General features: G+C 45.7%; 1 protein-coding gene across 2 annotated transcripts in view; it reads right to left on the reverse strand.

Moving 5' to 3' along the window:
* Positions 1-303: 303 nt before the first annotated feature.
* KCNG4 (potassium voltage-gated channel modifier subfamily G member 4) overlaps positions 304-17578 on the reverse strand; it is a 44745-nt gene continuing 27470 nt past the window's right edge. For both annotated transcript variants that reach the window (XM_063437273.1, XM_063437272.1), the window contains exon 3: positions 304-1316. In XM_063437273.1, coding sequence (XP_063293343.1) covers positions 546-1316 — 771 coding nt within the window. In that variant the 3' untranslated portion in view covers positions 304-545. The remainder of the gene's footprint in view (positions 1317-17578) is intronic.

Here is a 17578-nt window from a genome sequence, read left to right on the forward strand (position 1 = left end):
TGTCAGTCTGCTTGCCCTAGGTCTGAAGGCATCTAAACAGCAGACGGCCAAACTGTTTGGGACACTGACAGCCTGAATGATGTGCGGGTCAAAGTTTGTCCGTAAATTAGCTGTCCCAGGCTTTACTGTCCCTTTAAATGCATGGACACTAATTTTTGACATATTAATAATTTGCATAAATGTTAATGAAAACCCAACGATGTTGAATAGAGACATATTCCTGACAGTTGAAAAAAAAAGTGAATATTTATTCCAGATTATTTTAATATAATTTTTCATCTTAATAAATCCAACTGGTAGATATTTGACAGTCTTTAAACAGTGTACATATTCCCTCTTTGCTAATACTCACTGATAATTGTGCGCAAGGTCCAACAACCCTTTTGTTCTCTTTTGGATCAAACAAAATTTGGTTTAATAACGTAAGACCAGCTAACCCTTTAATGCACAGGCTGATGCAATATTTCTGTGTAATTCTTCAATGACAGATTATTGTAAAATGGCAGATTATTGTTCAAGTAATGGCCCTACCGTTACATTAGCATTTATTTTGCGGAGTAAAAATACTTATATGTATCTTCTGAGACCAAACTGTCTGTATCATTAAAGGTATCGCTTTCACCTGACTGATTTGCATCTTTTAACCTCAATAGTCTGCTTTGTAATCTTTCCTGCTCCCTCTTCAGTTCTGCGTAACATCGAGAGAAAGTGTGGAAAATTGAGGTTGCTGGAAAAGCCATGATTAAAATTCCACTAAGAATGCTGCTGAGAGCCACTACTTGTCCTGGAACACTTCTTGGAACCATATCACCATAGCCTACCGTGGTCATCGAGATTATAGCCCACCAATAGGAAGCAGGCACACTAGTAAATTCTTGGCATCTCCCCATTTCATTTTCTGCTAGGTGGACCAGCGGAGCAAAAAGAGTGACAGCGACACACAAGAAGAGTAAGAGAAGCCCGAACTCTCTTGTACACCTTCGGACTGTGAGACCCAAGGTTTGTAGACCAAGTGAGTGCCTGGCAAGACGCATCACATACAATATTCTCAAGGCACGTAAAACTCGGAGAATCAGTCCAACCTTCTCCAGGTACGAGTTGCTGCCAGGCTTGTCAAGAGTCTTTTGTTCATCCTCCACTACGAGTGAAACGTAGTATGGCAAGATGGCCAACACATCGATAATATTCAATGGCCCCCTGAAGAACTGGCATTTGCTTTTTGCCTGGACAAAACGTAAACAAAACTCCAAGGAGAACCATGCTACACACACGGTTTCGATGATGAAGATGTTGTAACACTTCTGGGAACATTCGCCCTGATGAGACAAATAAGGATAAAGCAATAAATATCTACAATATTTTGTATATATATTTTGAGAATACATGGAAATGATTTTACAATTACTGCAAATAAACCCAAACAGAATACAAGGGAACGTTAAAATAATAAAAGCCTTATTGCTTGACATATGGTTATTCCCTGTTAAAGTCTCAAAATGTGTCAGCTCACTTTTGCCATTTCAGAGGGCGCCCCACCTATCACAAAGATTTAGAAGTGAAAATCCAGACAGGTTCTCTCTGCAAAAGAGATCCAGCAACTCCAGACATTTGTTATGGATTTTGTCGGTGATGTATGGCTGTTATTATCTACATTAAAGCAAATGACCTAGATTTAGGCTTACAATTTCCACACAACACTAGCCATTGGTGAGTGAAAATGTATCTCTGGTCAACAGAAACTCACTGTGGCGAAACCGACCTCGCCACGTGTCCTTGGAGGGGGCTGATTGCCCGCCTCTTGCCTTTGGACTATGGACCAGACTTTATGGGAATGTGATACCCCAGATAGCCATACCATGGAGCCTATTCATATAATGAAAGACTATGGGAAAGACTTTAGCTCCATGGCAATTGTACTGTGTGAGTAGGATCTGCGCGCTATTCGGTAGTTTTGTGCGTGCAGATCCCAGCTATCTGGGGATAGGTGAAATGTCTGTGTGTTATGTGTAAATGTGACTTTATGTATTTTAAAGTGTTTTATGTTGTTTTGCAACCATGTGGTTAATGGAGTCTGCCTTTAGTCCTGGGTAATTGGATTACTTCTCCAATTAACTCCAGGGCAGAAGGGAGGAAACCAGGGTGCATTGTGGGGATGTTTTTCTGCCAGCCAGAAAGGAACAAAAGATACTTTTAGTAACGTTTGAACCCCTGGTCGGATTCATGCCATTTTTTAATATGTTGTTCCCCTGAATGGATTGATTGTGGATATGTATTTTTATGTGAATGTGATGTATGGTTTTAAAGTTATGAAAGTTGTGTAAAAGTATATTTTACACTGTATGCATAATGGGATTATGTGTCACACTAAGGGGAGGGGATGTGTGGGAGGTAACATCTATGTCATTGGTTCTTTTATGCCTCCCCCTGGGTGTGGCCTGTATGTGTGAGTTGGAAATAAAAGCCAGGCTGGATGAGCCAGTCCAGAGTTCCTGTTTAACCCTCAAAGTGATGTGTCGTCTCATTATTGGGGGAAGGATTTATTGCATGCTGTTCCAGTTGACTGCTAGGAGTACAAGCCTATTCGTATGGTTCCTATTCAATGGTCTACAGCATTCATATGCTTGGGAGAATTTAAAAGGTTTCTCGGATTCGGTGATTGTGGTGTCTGCCAGAGTGCTTGGAGTCCTCAGGAAGCACTAGGAGCATCCATTAACGGAGGTACCAAGTCGGGGTGCCAGGTGATCCGTTACATTGGTGGCAGCGGTGGGATGGCGTCCTAGTGTGAGGTAAAGCAGCTCGGAGACACAGTTCGTTTGGATTACAAAGGGAGGGCAACGCTAGTACCCGTACAGCGCCCCTATCTACAAAAGAAGCAACGTCGGCAGGGCAAGCATGGCGCCCAGTTACAGTCAACAGGAGTTTGACGCTATGATGAAAATGCTGCTGGCTTTCTTTGGACCAGAACCCCCGGAGGAGAAATACATACAGAGCACAAGGAAAGTAGCGGCAGCGTATCTGCAGGGTCTAGCAGACAAAAAAGCAGCTGAAGGTGTCGTCCTTCCTCCCCAGCGGCAGCTTAGCACACCAAGGGGAGATAGTAAGCCCCTCACCAGCGCAGATGGGACCGTGGTCTCTGCGGCCAAGCTACAAGGAGCTGAAGGGGCCGTCCTTGCTCCCCAGCGGCAGTCTACGGTTCAGGGAGAGGAGCCTGTTATCCCCTCTCCCCAGCGGCAGCTTAGCATACCAAGGGGAGACAGTAAGCCCCACACCAGCGCAGATGGGACCGTGGTCTCTGTGCCCAAGTTACAGGGAGCTGAAGGGGCCATCCTTGCTCCCCAGCGGCAGGTTACAGTTCAGAGAGAGGAGCTTGTTACACCCTCTCTCCAGCGGCAGCCTAACCCACCAAGGGGAGACCGTAAGCCCCACACCAGCGCAGATGGGACCGTGGTCTCTGTGCCCAAGTTACAGGGAGCTGAAGGGGCCATCCTCGCTCCCCAGCGGCAGTGTGATTTGTTGGGAATTGGGAGCCCAGCCCCCTTTCCCCAACAGCAGGACTCTGTGCTGGGAGGAGAGACAGTCGGTCTCCCTCCGCAGAGACTGGAAGTATGTATGGGAGAGGAGATTGTTACCACCTCTCCCCAGCGGCAGATTATTAATGTACAGGGAATTGGGAGCCCGGTCTTCATTCCCCAGCGGCAGAGTATCCAGCAGGGAATAGAGAGCCCAGCCCCCTTTCCCCCACAGCAGGACTCTGTGCTGGGAGGAGAGACAGTCGGTCTCCCTCCGCAGAGACGGGAAGTATGCATGGGAGAGGAGATTGTTACCACCTCTCCCCAGCGGCGGATCATTAATGTACAGGGAATAGAGAGCCCAGTCTCCATTCCCCAGCGGCAGAGTGTTCTAATGGGAGAGGAGCTGGTTACCACCTCTCCCCAGCGGCAGCTTAATGTACCAGGGGGAGACTGTAAGCCCCACACCTGTGCAGATGGGACCGTGGTCTCTGCACTTCCAGCACAGGGGGTAGGGACGGTCGGTCCTGCCCCCCCCACAACAGGGCTGTTTAGCCAAAGGGGAGACAGTCTGTCTCCAGCAGCAGAGCTGTGTAACTAAAGGGGAGACAGTCGGTCTCCAGCAGCAGAGTTGTGTAACTCAAGGGGAGACAGTCGGTCTCCAGCAGCAGAGCGGTGTAACTCAAGGGGAGACAGTCGGTCTCCAGCAGCAGAGCGGTGTAACTCAAGGGGAGACAGTCGGTCTCCAGCAGCAGAGCGGTGTATTTAAAGGGGAGACAGTCGGTCTCCAGCAACCAGGCTCCAACCAGACTACTCCCGTGGTAGTGCTGGCAACAGGACAGAGTACCGCTGGTCTCTGCCCCCTCAGCAACCTACCAAGGCAGCCTACCAGTCCCCCACACAGCCATGGTGAGGCACCTGAACCTGGACAAGATTCTCCCTCACCCAGGTGTAGTAACTGTTTATTGTGGGTGGGCTGCTCTGCTGTTTCTGTCTTGTGGGTGGGCTGCTGGACTAACAAGGGCACTGACCGGCAGGAGGTCAAGTACCCTGTTAGTCTGGGGGGTAAAGGGGAGAAGTGTGGCGAAACCGACCTCGCCACGTGTCCTTGGAGGGGGCTGATTGCCCGCCTCTTGCCTTTGGACTATGGACCAGACTTTATGGGAATGTGATACCCCAGATAGCCATACCATGGAGCCTATTCATATAATGAAAGACTATGGGAAAGACTTTAGCTCCATGGCAATTGTACTGTGTGAGTAGGATCTGCGCGCTATTCGGTAGTTTTGTGCGTGCAGATCCCAGCTATCTGGGGATAGGTGAAATGTCTGTGTGTTATGTGTAAATGTGACTTTATGTATTTTAAAGTGTTTTATGTTGTTTTGCAACCATGTGGTTAATGGAGTCTGCCTTTAGTCCTGGGTAATTGGATTACTTCTCCAATTAACTCCAGGGCAGAAGGGAGGAAACCAGGGTGCATTGTGGGGATGTTTTTCTGCCAGCCAGAAAGGAACAAAAGATACTTTTAGTAACGTTTGAACCCCTGGTCGGATTCATGCCATTTTTTAATATGTTGTTCCCCTGAATGGATTGATTGTGGATATGTATTTTTATGTGAATGTGATGTATGGTTTTAAAGTTATGAAAGTTGTGTAAAAGTATATTTTACACTGTATGCATAATGGGATTATGTGTCACACTAAGGGGAGGGGATGTGTGGGAGGTAACATCTATGTCATTGGTTCTTTTATGCCTCCCCCTGGGTGTGGCCTGTATGTGTGAGTTGGAAATAAAAGCCAGGCTGGATGAGCCAGTCCAGAGTTCCTGTTTAACCCTCAAAGTGATGTGTCGTCTCATTATTGGGGGAAGGATTTATTGCATGCTGTTCCAGTTGACTGCTAGGAGTACAAGCCTATTCGTATGGTTCCTATTCAATGGTCTACAGCATTCATATGCTTGGGAGAATTTAAAAGGTTTCTCGGATTCGGTGATTGTGGTGTCTGCCAGAGTGCTTGGAGTCCTCAGGAAGCACTAGGAGCATCCATTAACGGAGGTACCAAGTCGGGGTGCCAGGTGATCCGTTACACTCACCCCTAGTGAGTCTGCCATGAACTCTCTGGGTTAGCAGTGGCAAGTCATTTTAAGGCCTGGCTAGTAGCATGGAACTTTTTTTTTTTAGTTACACTGTTTCACAATGAAACCAAAATCATAGTAGAGTACAGAGATCGTAACAAGGTTATTTCAACTTAAGACAACTTACCGTATGTGTAGTGAAAAGACTGCCAAATTAAGTTGCCAGGTGCGTTGCAATAAGGTACCCAAAATGTATTTTTTATATATATTGGTTTATACACTGTTACGTGGGAAAAATACATTTAAGTATTTATTTTCAAAGTACAAAACTGAACTTCTAAGTGATTTAGCTTCAAACCACAAATCTCCTAAATCATGGTCAATATCTCGGACAAATCAAAGTAGAGAAGGCTCCAACCTTATTAATTAAAACTATGCCCTATTAATAACTCTGACTGATTAGGGTAATGTAACTTGATAGATAGAATGAATGATTAAGCACTGCCCCTCACTAACTGGGGTGGTTTAACCAGCTAACCATAGCTAATGAATGTGCCGTTTTAGTTATGTATTTTAACAGGTGAGGTTTTAGAAGCACTCCATCTCATACATTTTATCAACATCCACTCGATTTTTATTCTAATGCTGGACATGAAAAAATGAAAACACGAGACCCATTAGGGAGCTCTGTGATTCTCAATCAAAGATAAGTGACATGCCACTTTCATTCCGATCAAGTGAGCATGGAGAATGGAATGCAAGTATCTGCTACTGTTAAAGGTAAAATCTGAATGCAGCCTCTATGGAACAGATTAGGTAAAATGTCACTTGTCTCGGAGTCGGAGACAAGAAAAATAATGATGATTCCGAGGTTCTATTTTTGGAAGTGCTGAATAAGAAGGGCAAAATGTAAAATACTTTATCATAACAATGTCACACGTGTATGGGATACCTTCATCAGAAAACCACAATAGATTTGCCAACCCAACAGACAGCTATAAGAAAAGAAACAAGCTTTAACAGAAAACAACAAAACACAAATTGTCTGTGTTGTGTAGGAAATATTACAATACTAGCAACATTGTGCACAGTGTGCATTGGATGTAGATCATTGTACTTATTGTGATAAAATAACCTTAGTTTAGTAGAAAAATAATAAGAATCAGCATGAATGTAAAAATAAGCTAAAAGCTCTAAAAATTGCATAGTTTAATAACACAGAGATCCCTTATTGTTGCTACTGTAGTGGTTATGGTGCAAGAAACCTTTGGGTGCAGTCCTTCCAGTATCGGCACCCCAGCCTGGTTTCCCTGCTCCCACAGAGATAATGGAGATGCAAACCTGGGCTTGAGTGCCAAGGGGAGACCAGGTTTGACTCCTAGCACGATAACCACTACAATACACTGAAATCATACAATACGCTGTTGTGGTTATGGTCCTTAGAGTAACCAATTCAAATCATGAAGATGAAATACAAAGGAAATTGATTGAACACTTATTAAAGAATCAAAAGTGTTAGGACCCTGTGGCTCCATTAAAATTGGAACATCCCACAAAGGTAGAATGGAAATTAGGCTAACAATCCTTAACCCCTTAAGGACACATGGCATGTGTGACATGTCATGATTCCCTTTTGGTCCAGAAGTTTGGTCCTTAAGGGGTTACAATTACATGGTTTGTCTATTGCTGCTTAAAGGGACACTCCACTACTCAAGCACATATATATAGATAGCTGTTTATAAATCACTATTTAGTAGATATACCCCCAATGAAAACATGCATTTGTTTAATTATGCAATTCTTCATTGGGATTTATCTAAAAACAGCTCGTAAAAACTCTTGTTTGTAGCCTTTGCAAGCACTCCCCTACTAACCCCATCCAGATTTCCTGTGGCTGTCCAATCACAGGCTGCCCAATGAGAAGTCTTTGCAAGGCAGGTGCTCTGGGCAATTGCTGCCTCTTGAGTTCAGTGCAAATAAGCTAACCAAACCAGGAAGTAACAGGACCTGTTGTCTGATTGACAGCCAGGGGGGTGTAACAAGGTTCATTTATAAAAGTGACAATTTCTATAGAAATCTTCACTTTTTGTAAAATAAAAAAGCAGACACTCTTCACACATAAAGCACTTCAGCAGAATAAAGTGCTTTAAGGTGTTTGGAATGTCCTTTAATGTTAGCGGAACTTACTAAGCAAATACAATATAAGGGTTCCTGGAACAAATTATTGACGATACCAGTAAAAGCTATAGAATTAGGGCTACAATATCTCTGCTTGAGCCCACCTGTATTTTCAGAGAATGGATTTCCATACAGATTCTGATCTTCCATAGTTTGATAAAGACCTGAATAGGTCGAAACGTTGCAATAAATCTACCTGGAGAACAATCACAGTGAGTGCCTGGGATTTATTCTATTTGCATATATTCCTTGGATTCTTTGCTGACCTATGCTCAGTAGCACCCTGTGTTTAATTGTTGTGACTGAGTGCGACCCCATACTTTTTTTCTATTACTTTTTTTCTTCCATAAACTTAAGACAGGATGCATCAAAAGGGCTGGCGCAACTATAAGGCAGCTCCTGGGGGTCGCAATGACCGCATGACTCTCAGGAGGGAAGCGCACCGCACAGCACTCCCCACCCTGCCAACCCCTCCTTGCAGAATGGCTGTGTGGACTGCAGTAGGGGATCTTCTGTATCTCCAACTAGGTCTGACAGGAAGCTTCTCTGGGAGATTACTGAAGATTCCCTACTGTGGTCCGCGCTGCCATGCTACAAGGAGGGAGATATGGAAGCACACGAGGGGTGAGACCTCACATAGAAGTGTGGGCAGGGAAAAGAGACTACAAAGGGATTAAGGAGGGGAGTAAAGAGAAACAAAAAGGGCCTGGGGACAGGGAGAAAGAGACATAGGGACTGGGGAAGAGATGCAAAAAAGGGGCTCGGGGGAAGAGACACTCAAAAATGCTAAGCCTCCTCCGACAGGGGTTAATGTGCATGTACAGTGAGCGCATTAGGCCCTCCCCGTAGGAAAGCATTGCTACAATGGTTTTCTATAGGGATTTATCGGACGCTGGATGTCTGATTGACAGCCACTAGAGGGATTGTAGTGTTAGTCCTGCAATGTAATCATTGCAGTTTCTCTAAAAACGGCAATGATTTACATTGCAGGACTAAGAGGGACAGGGATACTGCTCTCAGACCACTTCAGTGAAATTAGGTGGTCTGTGTGCCTATAGTGTCCCTTTTATGCTAACGTTGTTTAGGTGACTATAGTGTCCCTTTAAAGTGGAGCAGTCACACATTCATTGCCATATACAGAGACATATAATTATATTAAGTACCTAGTTTGTTAATCATGTAAACAAAGCATGGTGCCATCTCTGACTCCCTCCCCCTAGTAATGCTTTGGTCAGGTGCCACACTCCCTGTGTTGGATATTTAGGTGTTATCACAGGGTGTGTATTGTGTTAAATGACTTTACAGGTGTTTAGCTTCTTTCAAACTATTGCTGCCCCTCCCAGCCAACCACCATCTTCTATCTACACCATGTCCCTACCAGCCATCCTCTATCTGCACCATGTCGCTACCACCCATCTTCTATCTACACCATGTCCCTACCAGCCATCCTCTATCTGCACCATGTCCCTACCACCCATCTTCTGTCTGCACCATGTCCCCACCAACCATCTTCTGTCTGCACAATGTCCCTACCAACCATCTTCTATCTGCACAATGTCCCTACCAACCATCTTCTATCTGCACCATGTCCCTACCAACCATCTTCTATCTGCACCATGTCCCTACCAACCATCTTCTGTCTGCACCATGTCCCTACCAACCATCTTCTATCTGCACCATGCCCCTACCAACCATCTTCTGTCTGCACCATGTCCCTACCAACCATCTTCTATCTCCACCATGTACCTACCAACCATCTTCTGTCTGCACCATGTCCCTACCAACCATCTTCTGTCTGCACCATGTCCCTACCAACCATCTTCTGTCTGCACCATGTCCCTGCCAACCATCTTCTGTCTGCACCATGCCCCTGCCAACCATCTTCTGTCTGCACCATGTCCCTGCCAACCCTCTTCTGTCTGCACCATGTCCCTACCAACCATCTTCTGTCTGCACCATGTCCCTGCCAACCATCTTCTGTCTGCACCATGTCCCTGCGAACCATCTTCTGTCTGCACCATGTCCCTACCAGCCATCTTCTGTCTGCACCATGTCCCCACCAGCCATCTTCTGTCTGCACCATGCCCCTACCAGCCATCTTCTGTCTGCACCATGTCCCTGCCAACCATCTTCTATCTGCACCATGTCCCTGCCAACCATCTTCTGTCTGCACCATGTCCCTACCAGCCATCTTCTGTCTGCACCATGTCCCTACCAACCATCTTCTGTCTGCACCATGTCCCTACCAACCATCTTCTGTCTGCACCATGTCCCCACCAACCATCTTCTGTCTGCACCATGTCCCCACCAACCATCTTCTGTCTGCACCATGTCCCCACCAACCATCTTCTGTCTGCACCATGTCCCTACCAACCATCTTCTGTCTGCACCATGTCCCTACCAACCATCTTCTGTCTGCACCATGTCCCCACCAACCATCTTCTGTCTGCACCATGTCCCTACCAACCATCTTCTGTCTGCACCATGTCCCTACCAACCATCTTCTGTCTGCACCATGTCCCTGCGAACCATCTTCTGTCTGCACCATGTCCCTACCAGCCATCTTCTGTCTGCACCATGTCCCCACCAGCCATCTTCTGTCTGCACCATGCCCCTACCAGCCATCTTCTGTCTGCACCATGTCCCTGCCAACCATCTTCGATCTGCACCATGTCCCTGCCAACCATCTTCTGTCTGCACCATGTCCCTACCAGCCATCTTCTGTCTGCACCATGTCCCCACCAACCATCTTCTGTCTGCACCATGTCCCTACCAACCATCTTCTGTCTGCACCATGTCCCTACCAACCATCTTCTGTCTGCACCATGTCCCCACCAACCATCTTCTGTCTGCACCATGTCCCCACCAACCATATTCTGTCTGCACCATGTCCCCACCAACCATATTCTGTCTGCACCATGTCCCTACCAACCATCTTCTGTCTGCACCATGTCCCTACCAACCATCTTCTGTCTGCACCATGTCCCCACCAACCATCTTCTGTCTGCACCATGTCCCTACCAACCATCTTCTGTCTGCAACATGTCCCTACCAACCATCTTCTGTCTGCACCATGTCCCCACCAACCATCTTCTGTCTGCACCATGTCCCCACCAACCATCTTCTGTCTGCACCATGTCCCCACCAACCATATTCTGTCTGCACCATGTCCCTACCAACCATCTTCTGTCTGCACCATGTCCCCACCAACCATCTTCTGTCTGCACCATGTCCCTACCAACCATCTTCTGTCTGCACCATGTCCCCACCAACCATCTTCTGTCTGCACCATGTCCCCACCAACCATATTCTGTCTGCACCATGTCCCTACCAACCATCTTCTGTCTGCACCATGTCCCCACCAACCATCTTCTGTCTGCACCACGCCCCTACCAACCATCTTCTGTCTGCACCATGTCCCCACCAACCATCTTCTGTCTGCACCATGTCCCCACCAACCATATTCTGTCTGCACCATGTCCCTACCAACCATCTTCTGTCTGCACCATGTCCCCACCAACCATCTTCTGTCTGCACCATGTCCCTACCAACCATCTTCTGTCTGCACCATGTCCCCACCAACCATCTTCTGTCTGCACCATGTCCCCACCAACCATATTCTGTCTGCACCATGTCCCTACCAACCATCTTCTGTCTGCACCATGTCCCCACCAACCATCTTCTGTCTGCACCATGTCCCCACCAACCATCTTCTGTCTGCACCATGTCCCCACCAACCATCTTCTGTCTGCACCATGTCCCCACCAACCATCTTCTGTCTGCACCATGTCCCTACCAACCATCTTCTGTCTGCACCATGTCCCTACCAACCATCTTCTGTCTGCACCATACAGTATTCTTACCATGCACCTTCTTCCTGCTCCCTCCCTGCCAATCAGCATCACTCCCCGCCCCCTTTCCCAGTCAGTCAGCTCCTTGGAGGTGGACCTGGGCGGAGTCTGTGTCATCTGACCGGAATGGGCGTGGCTAATAGATGAGCATGGCAAGGGTTGCTGGCGGCCTTGTCTCTCTGTTATATATTGACTGTTTTCATTATGAGAGGCTGACAGGAGATGGCGGAATCTAACATGTGAGTGAGTGAGTGAGGGGTAACAGACCCACAGAGTGAGGGGGTTACTGTCTGAGTGAGGGGGTAACAGACCCACAGAGTGAGAGGGTAACTGAGTGAGGGGGTTACTGTCTGGGTGAGGGGGTAACAGACCCACAGAGTGAGGGGGTTACTGTCTGAGTGAGGGGGTAACAGACCCACAGAGTGAGAGGGTAACTGAGTGAGGGGGTTACTGTCTGGGTGAGGGGGTAACAGACCCACAGAGTGAGAGGGTAACTGAGTGAGGGGGTTACTGTCTGGGTGAGGGGGTAACAGACTCACAGAGTGAGAGGATAACTGAGTGAGGTTGGGGGTAACTGAGTGAGGGGGTTACTGTCTGAGTGAGGGGATAGCAGACCCACAGAGTGAGAGGGTAACTGAGTGAGGGGGTTACTGTCTGGGTGAGGGGGTAACAGACCCACAGAGTGAGAGGATAACTGAGTGAGGGGGTAACAGACCCACAGAGTGAGAGGGTAACTGAGTGAGGGGGTTACTGTCTGGGTGAGGGGGTAACAGACTCACAGAGTGAGGGTGTTACTGTCTGGGTGAGGGGGTAACAGACCCACAGAGTGAGAGGATAACTGAGTGAGGTTGGGGGTAACTGAGTGAGGGGGTTACTGTCTGGGTGATGGGGTAACAGACCCACCGAGTGAGAGGGTAACTGAGTGAGGGGGTAACAGACCCACAGAGTGAGAGGGTAACTGAGTGAGGGGGTAACAGACCCACAGAGTGAGAGGGTAACTGAGTGAGGGGGTTACTGTCTGGGTGAGGGGGTAACAGACTCACAGAGTGAGGGTGTTACTGTCTGAGTGAGGGGGTAACAGACCCACAGAGTGAGAGGGTAACGAGGGGGTTACTGTCTGAGTGAGGGGGTAACAGACCCACAGAGTGAGAGGATAACTGAGTGAGGGGGTTACTGTCTGGGTGAGGGGGTAACAGACCCACAGAGTGAGAGGGTAACTGAGTGAGGGGGTTACTGTCTGAGTGAGGGGGTAACAGACCCACAGAGTGAGAGGATAACTGAGTGAGGGGGTTACTGTCTGGGTGAGGGGGTAACAGACCCACAGAGTGAGAGGGTAACTGAGTGAGGGGGTTACTGTCTGAGTGAGGGGGTAACAGACCCACAGAGTGAGAGGATAACTGAGTGAGGGGGTTACTGTCTGGGTGAGGGGGTAACAGACCCACAGAGTGAGAGGATAACTGAGTGAGGGTGTTACTGTCTGGGTGAGGGGGTAACAGACCCACAGAGTGAGAGGATAACTGAGTGAGGGGGTTACTGTCTGAGTGGGGGGGTGACAGACCCACAGAGTGAGAGGGTAACTGAGTGAGGGGGTTACTGTCTGGGTGAGGGGGTAACAGACCCACAGAGTGAGAGGATAACTGAGTGAGGGTGTTACTGTCTGGTTGAGGGGGTAACAGACCCACAGAGTGAGAGGGTAACTGAGTGAGGGGGTTACTGTCTGAGTGAGGGGGTAACAGACCCACAGAGTGAGAGGATAACTGAGTGAGGGGGTTACTGTCTGGGTGAGGGGGTAACAGACCCACAGAGTGAGAGGATAACTGAGTGAGGGTGTTACTGTCTGGGTGAGGGGGTAACAGACCCACAGAGTGAGAGGGTAACTGAGTGAGGGGGTTACTGTCTGAGTGAGGGGGTGACAGACCCACAGAGTGAGAGGGTAACTGAGTGAGGGGGTTACTGTCTGGGTGAGGGGGTAACAGACCCACAGAGTGAGAGGGTAACTGAGTGAGGGGGTTACTGTCTGAGTAAGGGGGTGACAGACCCACAGAGTGAGAGGATAACTGAGTGAGGGGTTTACTGTCTGAGTGAGGGGGTAACAGACCCACAGAGTGAGAGGATAACTGAGTGAGGGGTTACTGTCTGAGTGAGGGGGTAACAGACCCACAGAGTGAGAGGATAACCGAGTGAGGGGGTTACTGTCTGAGTGAGGGGGTAACAGACCCACAGAGTGAGTGGGTAACGAGGGGGTTACTGTCTGAGTGAGGGGGTAACAGACCCACAGAGTGAGAGGGTAACTGAGTGAGGGGGTTACTGTCTGAGTAAGGGGGTAACAGACCCACAGAGTGAGAGGATAACTGAGTGAGGGGGTTACTGTCTGAGTGAGGGGGTAACAGACCCACAGAGTGAGAGGGTAACTGAGTGAGGGGGTTACTGTCTGGGTGAGGGGGTAACAGACCCACAGAGTGAGAGGATAACTGAGTGAGGGGGTTACTGTCTGAGTAAGGGGGTAACAGACCCACAGAGTGAGAGGATAACTGAGTGAGGGGGTTACTGTCTGAGTGAGGGGGTAACAGACCCACAGAGTGAGAGGACAACTGAGTGAGGGGGTTACTGTCTGAGTGAGTGGGTAACAGACCCACAGAGTGAGAGGATAACTGAGTGAGGGGGTTACTGTCTGAGTGAGGGGGTAACAGACTCACAGAGTGAGAGGATAACTGAGTGAGGGGGTTACTGTCTGAGTGAGGGGGTAACAGACTCACAGAGTGAGGGGGTATCTCAATAAACAGAACTAGCACTCGTCAAAATAAGAGGATTTTTAAGCCACATAAACTAGGGTGACGACAAGACCCCAATAGTTAATAGAAATAACAAATATCTGGGCACACACAGATCCAATTACAGACTTTTAATAGAAATGAGGATTTAATGTTTTGGCTCAAACAGGAGCCTTTTTCAAGCCTCAAAAAAACCCAATTAATCCAATATTGAATGACAGCATAAATGAAATAAAACATTGCAAATACATTAAAACAATGAATATACGGTAATTGGAAAATGCATATCCTTTGTACTCACGTAAACAAGACACCTCCACCAGTGTGTGGCAGCCATCATGGACCAGATCCCAAATAATGTCAGTGACATCACCGCCATCTTAAATGTAAGTACACAGTGTAAACAAAGAAATCCCATGGAGATTCTAGGCACCGGGTAGCAATAAAACCACACTCTCAAATTGCCCACATAAAGAAAATAAAAAGAAGGAAGCTGGAGTTCGGTGGCCATAGGAATGGCAAATACAAAACAGCATCACTGGTCAACTGTTCATTAAACGTCTGCAATTGGATCTACGTGTGCCCAGATATTTGTTATAGTGAGGGCGTAACAAACAAATATAAATCGTGCGAACTAAAGCTATTTGCTTTTAAAGTGCATGATTTGCTGAAAAACAACGTTATTTGTGAAGGTAACTAACAAAAATCACTGTTATCATTGTATAAATTCATGGAAAACAATTCCAAGAATTGTTTGAAATGGCCTGGCAGCTAAGGGGTTAAATAACGGCAAGCTTTAAACATAAAACATAAAACAACTGCTCACAAGTTGTACATCTTCCAGGTTTTAGCAATGAATTAGTAAATGACGGCATAACGTGCACAAAGTGGGTCTGAAGATACGTAATTTTAGGCTGCAATTAATTTATTATTAAATCCCCATGTATTTATTTGTTAATATCATTGTAATTATCAAACAGGATCCAGCCGTGGAGTCGGTGCCACATATATTTATCTGATCCCATGAAATGGAGATTGAACTCCAGCATCGGAACACGCTTTAGGTGAGTTGGAATTAAATGATGAAATGGTAACATGTTTGGCTGATGTTCCACCGTGATGCTGATTTCCCCCCCCCCTAGTTTTCCTTTGATTAGCAAATCTCACTGGTAGAGATATTTACTAAAATTGTCTGGAATTTCGCTTTTTAGACCAAAGTAGCTGAACTGGAAGCATAGCTGACTTTTTCCAGCTCAACTAGTTTAGCCTTAAATTTGAAATTCACGTTGACTTCCTGTGAGTTTTCACTGTAGTAAATAAACCCTGTTAGATATAACAAGCTAGGATGCAGGAAGTGTTAACTAGAAGCTGTCTCCTCACCATAAATTCAAAGCTAGAAAAATAAAAACACTATTCAAACATACATGAAGACATTGAAGGTCTTTATTGTGCATAACAAAAATTAAAATAAAATATATATATACCATATTGCACTATATACAAGAAAAACAATTGTGGCCTATGAGCTGGGAGTTGACTATCTGCTCCGAATCATTTCAAGGGGTATACATCCTGCTCTGCTGCTGTATTGTGTATTTTTTTTAATTCAATATATGAACAATACATCTGTGTAATTTCTTTAGGGAGAAGAAAGGAAGGGATCTCCGAAATTAGAGGCACAGTTTTTAACTTTACATCAATATTGACATCTTGTAATATTTGGCCTAAAACTGACAAATGTATATTCGTTTTTTTGTTGTTGTTGTTGTTGTTGTTTTTTTTGGTGTGCAAAATGATTTACATTTTTTTAATTTTCTTTAGGTTTTATTCATACTAAATAATAATGTGTGTGTATATGCACAGGGTGTTAAACACTCCACCCGTCCTGCGAACAAGGATGTATAGTATGTTTGGCTGTATTGTAAAGGGGCACTCTAGGCACCATAACCACAACAGGTCTTTTTAGTGGTTATGGTGCTGTGAGGGTATGTCAAGTCCATTTTTCTGTCAAACTATTTTTAGGACAGAGAGAAGAAAAAAAATAGCTATTTACCTGTCATCCACAACTCAAACTCCCCGCAGCCGCTCTGATAGTACACTTCTACACAATATTAAGGCAACAATAGTCTGAGTGTGCTGGTCTAATCTGCCCCCAGTGCATTGTCTTTTGTTTCTTTGTTTTAGTCTTTAATGTAAATTAATATAAAACAAGTTGAAATTGTTCAGATATTTCTTTGGAATAAGGTCTAGCGTATAAGCAAACATCAAAGAACAGAATAGAAAAAAATCTAAAATCACAAACACAGTCGCGATCTACAGCTCCAGAGAGAAAGGCGATACATACGTATTAATTTCTAATGACAAGAACACGAGACTGAGGCACATTGCTGTGTCACAACTGACAGCACTAATTAACTTAACGCAAACAGTGATACGCAATGCTCATTAAAACCTTTACCGCATTTGCCCTGTGTTATTTGATGTCCTATAAGCCTTGTCTCCTGGTTCTCTGTCATTGTAATGATATAGTAAACATATTGTGTAAACATTTGTATTGATCCCAGTAGTACACATTGCTAAGTGTGAAGAAAAGGTACAAATATAAGTGCTCACTCTATACTTATAGTTCCCCAACCATGTGAAAGTACAAAATAGGTCGAACAAACAGTAGGTAACTGAGCCTAGAGGAGTTTAACCCTTAATTGGAATCAAACATCAAATACATACATATACATACATGTATCAGCATGGTCTATTCATTATGCAATGCCAAATATAAAAAAAGAAAAAGAAAAAAAAAGAAACAGATTAATTTCTAAAACATATTGCACTATATTGCTTGTTTCTATTGTTTGTTCTACCTATTTTATACATTACTGAGTAAGTGTAAGATAACTTCTCGTGCAATCATTGCTAACCTTGGCCATTGCAAATGTTTGTGGACTACATCAATGTTTTACATATAATAGGTTGTTTTTAATACTTCATTCGGTTTATTAGTTATTTACGCAGCATCCTAATTTAGAGACAAGACCGCTGTTGAGTGGCGATGCTGAATAATGTGTAAATAAAGAATTAAAACGTTACAGACAGTTGAGGTGGTTATGATGGTAAATGTACCCAGGTGCCGGATACCAGTAATTGGGCAAACAGTTTTACATTTTGCCCTCTTACCTGGTCCTTCTGTGATGCAGGT

This window comes from Pelobates fuscus, chromosome 12 (genome assembly GCF_036172605.1).
Source record: "Pelobates fuscus isolate aPelFus1 chromosome 12, aPelFus1.pri, whole genome shotgun sequence".
NCBI classification, from domain to species: Eukaryota; Metazoa; Chordata; class Amphibia; order Anura; family Pelobatidae; genus Pelobates; species Pelobates fuscus.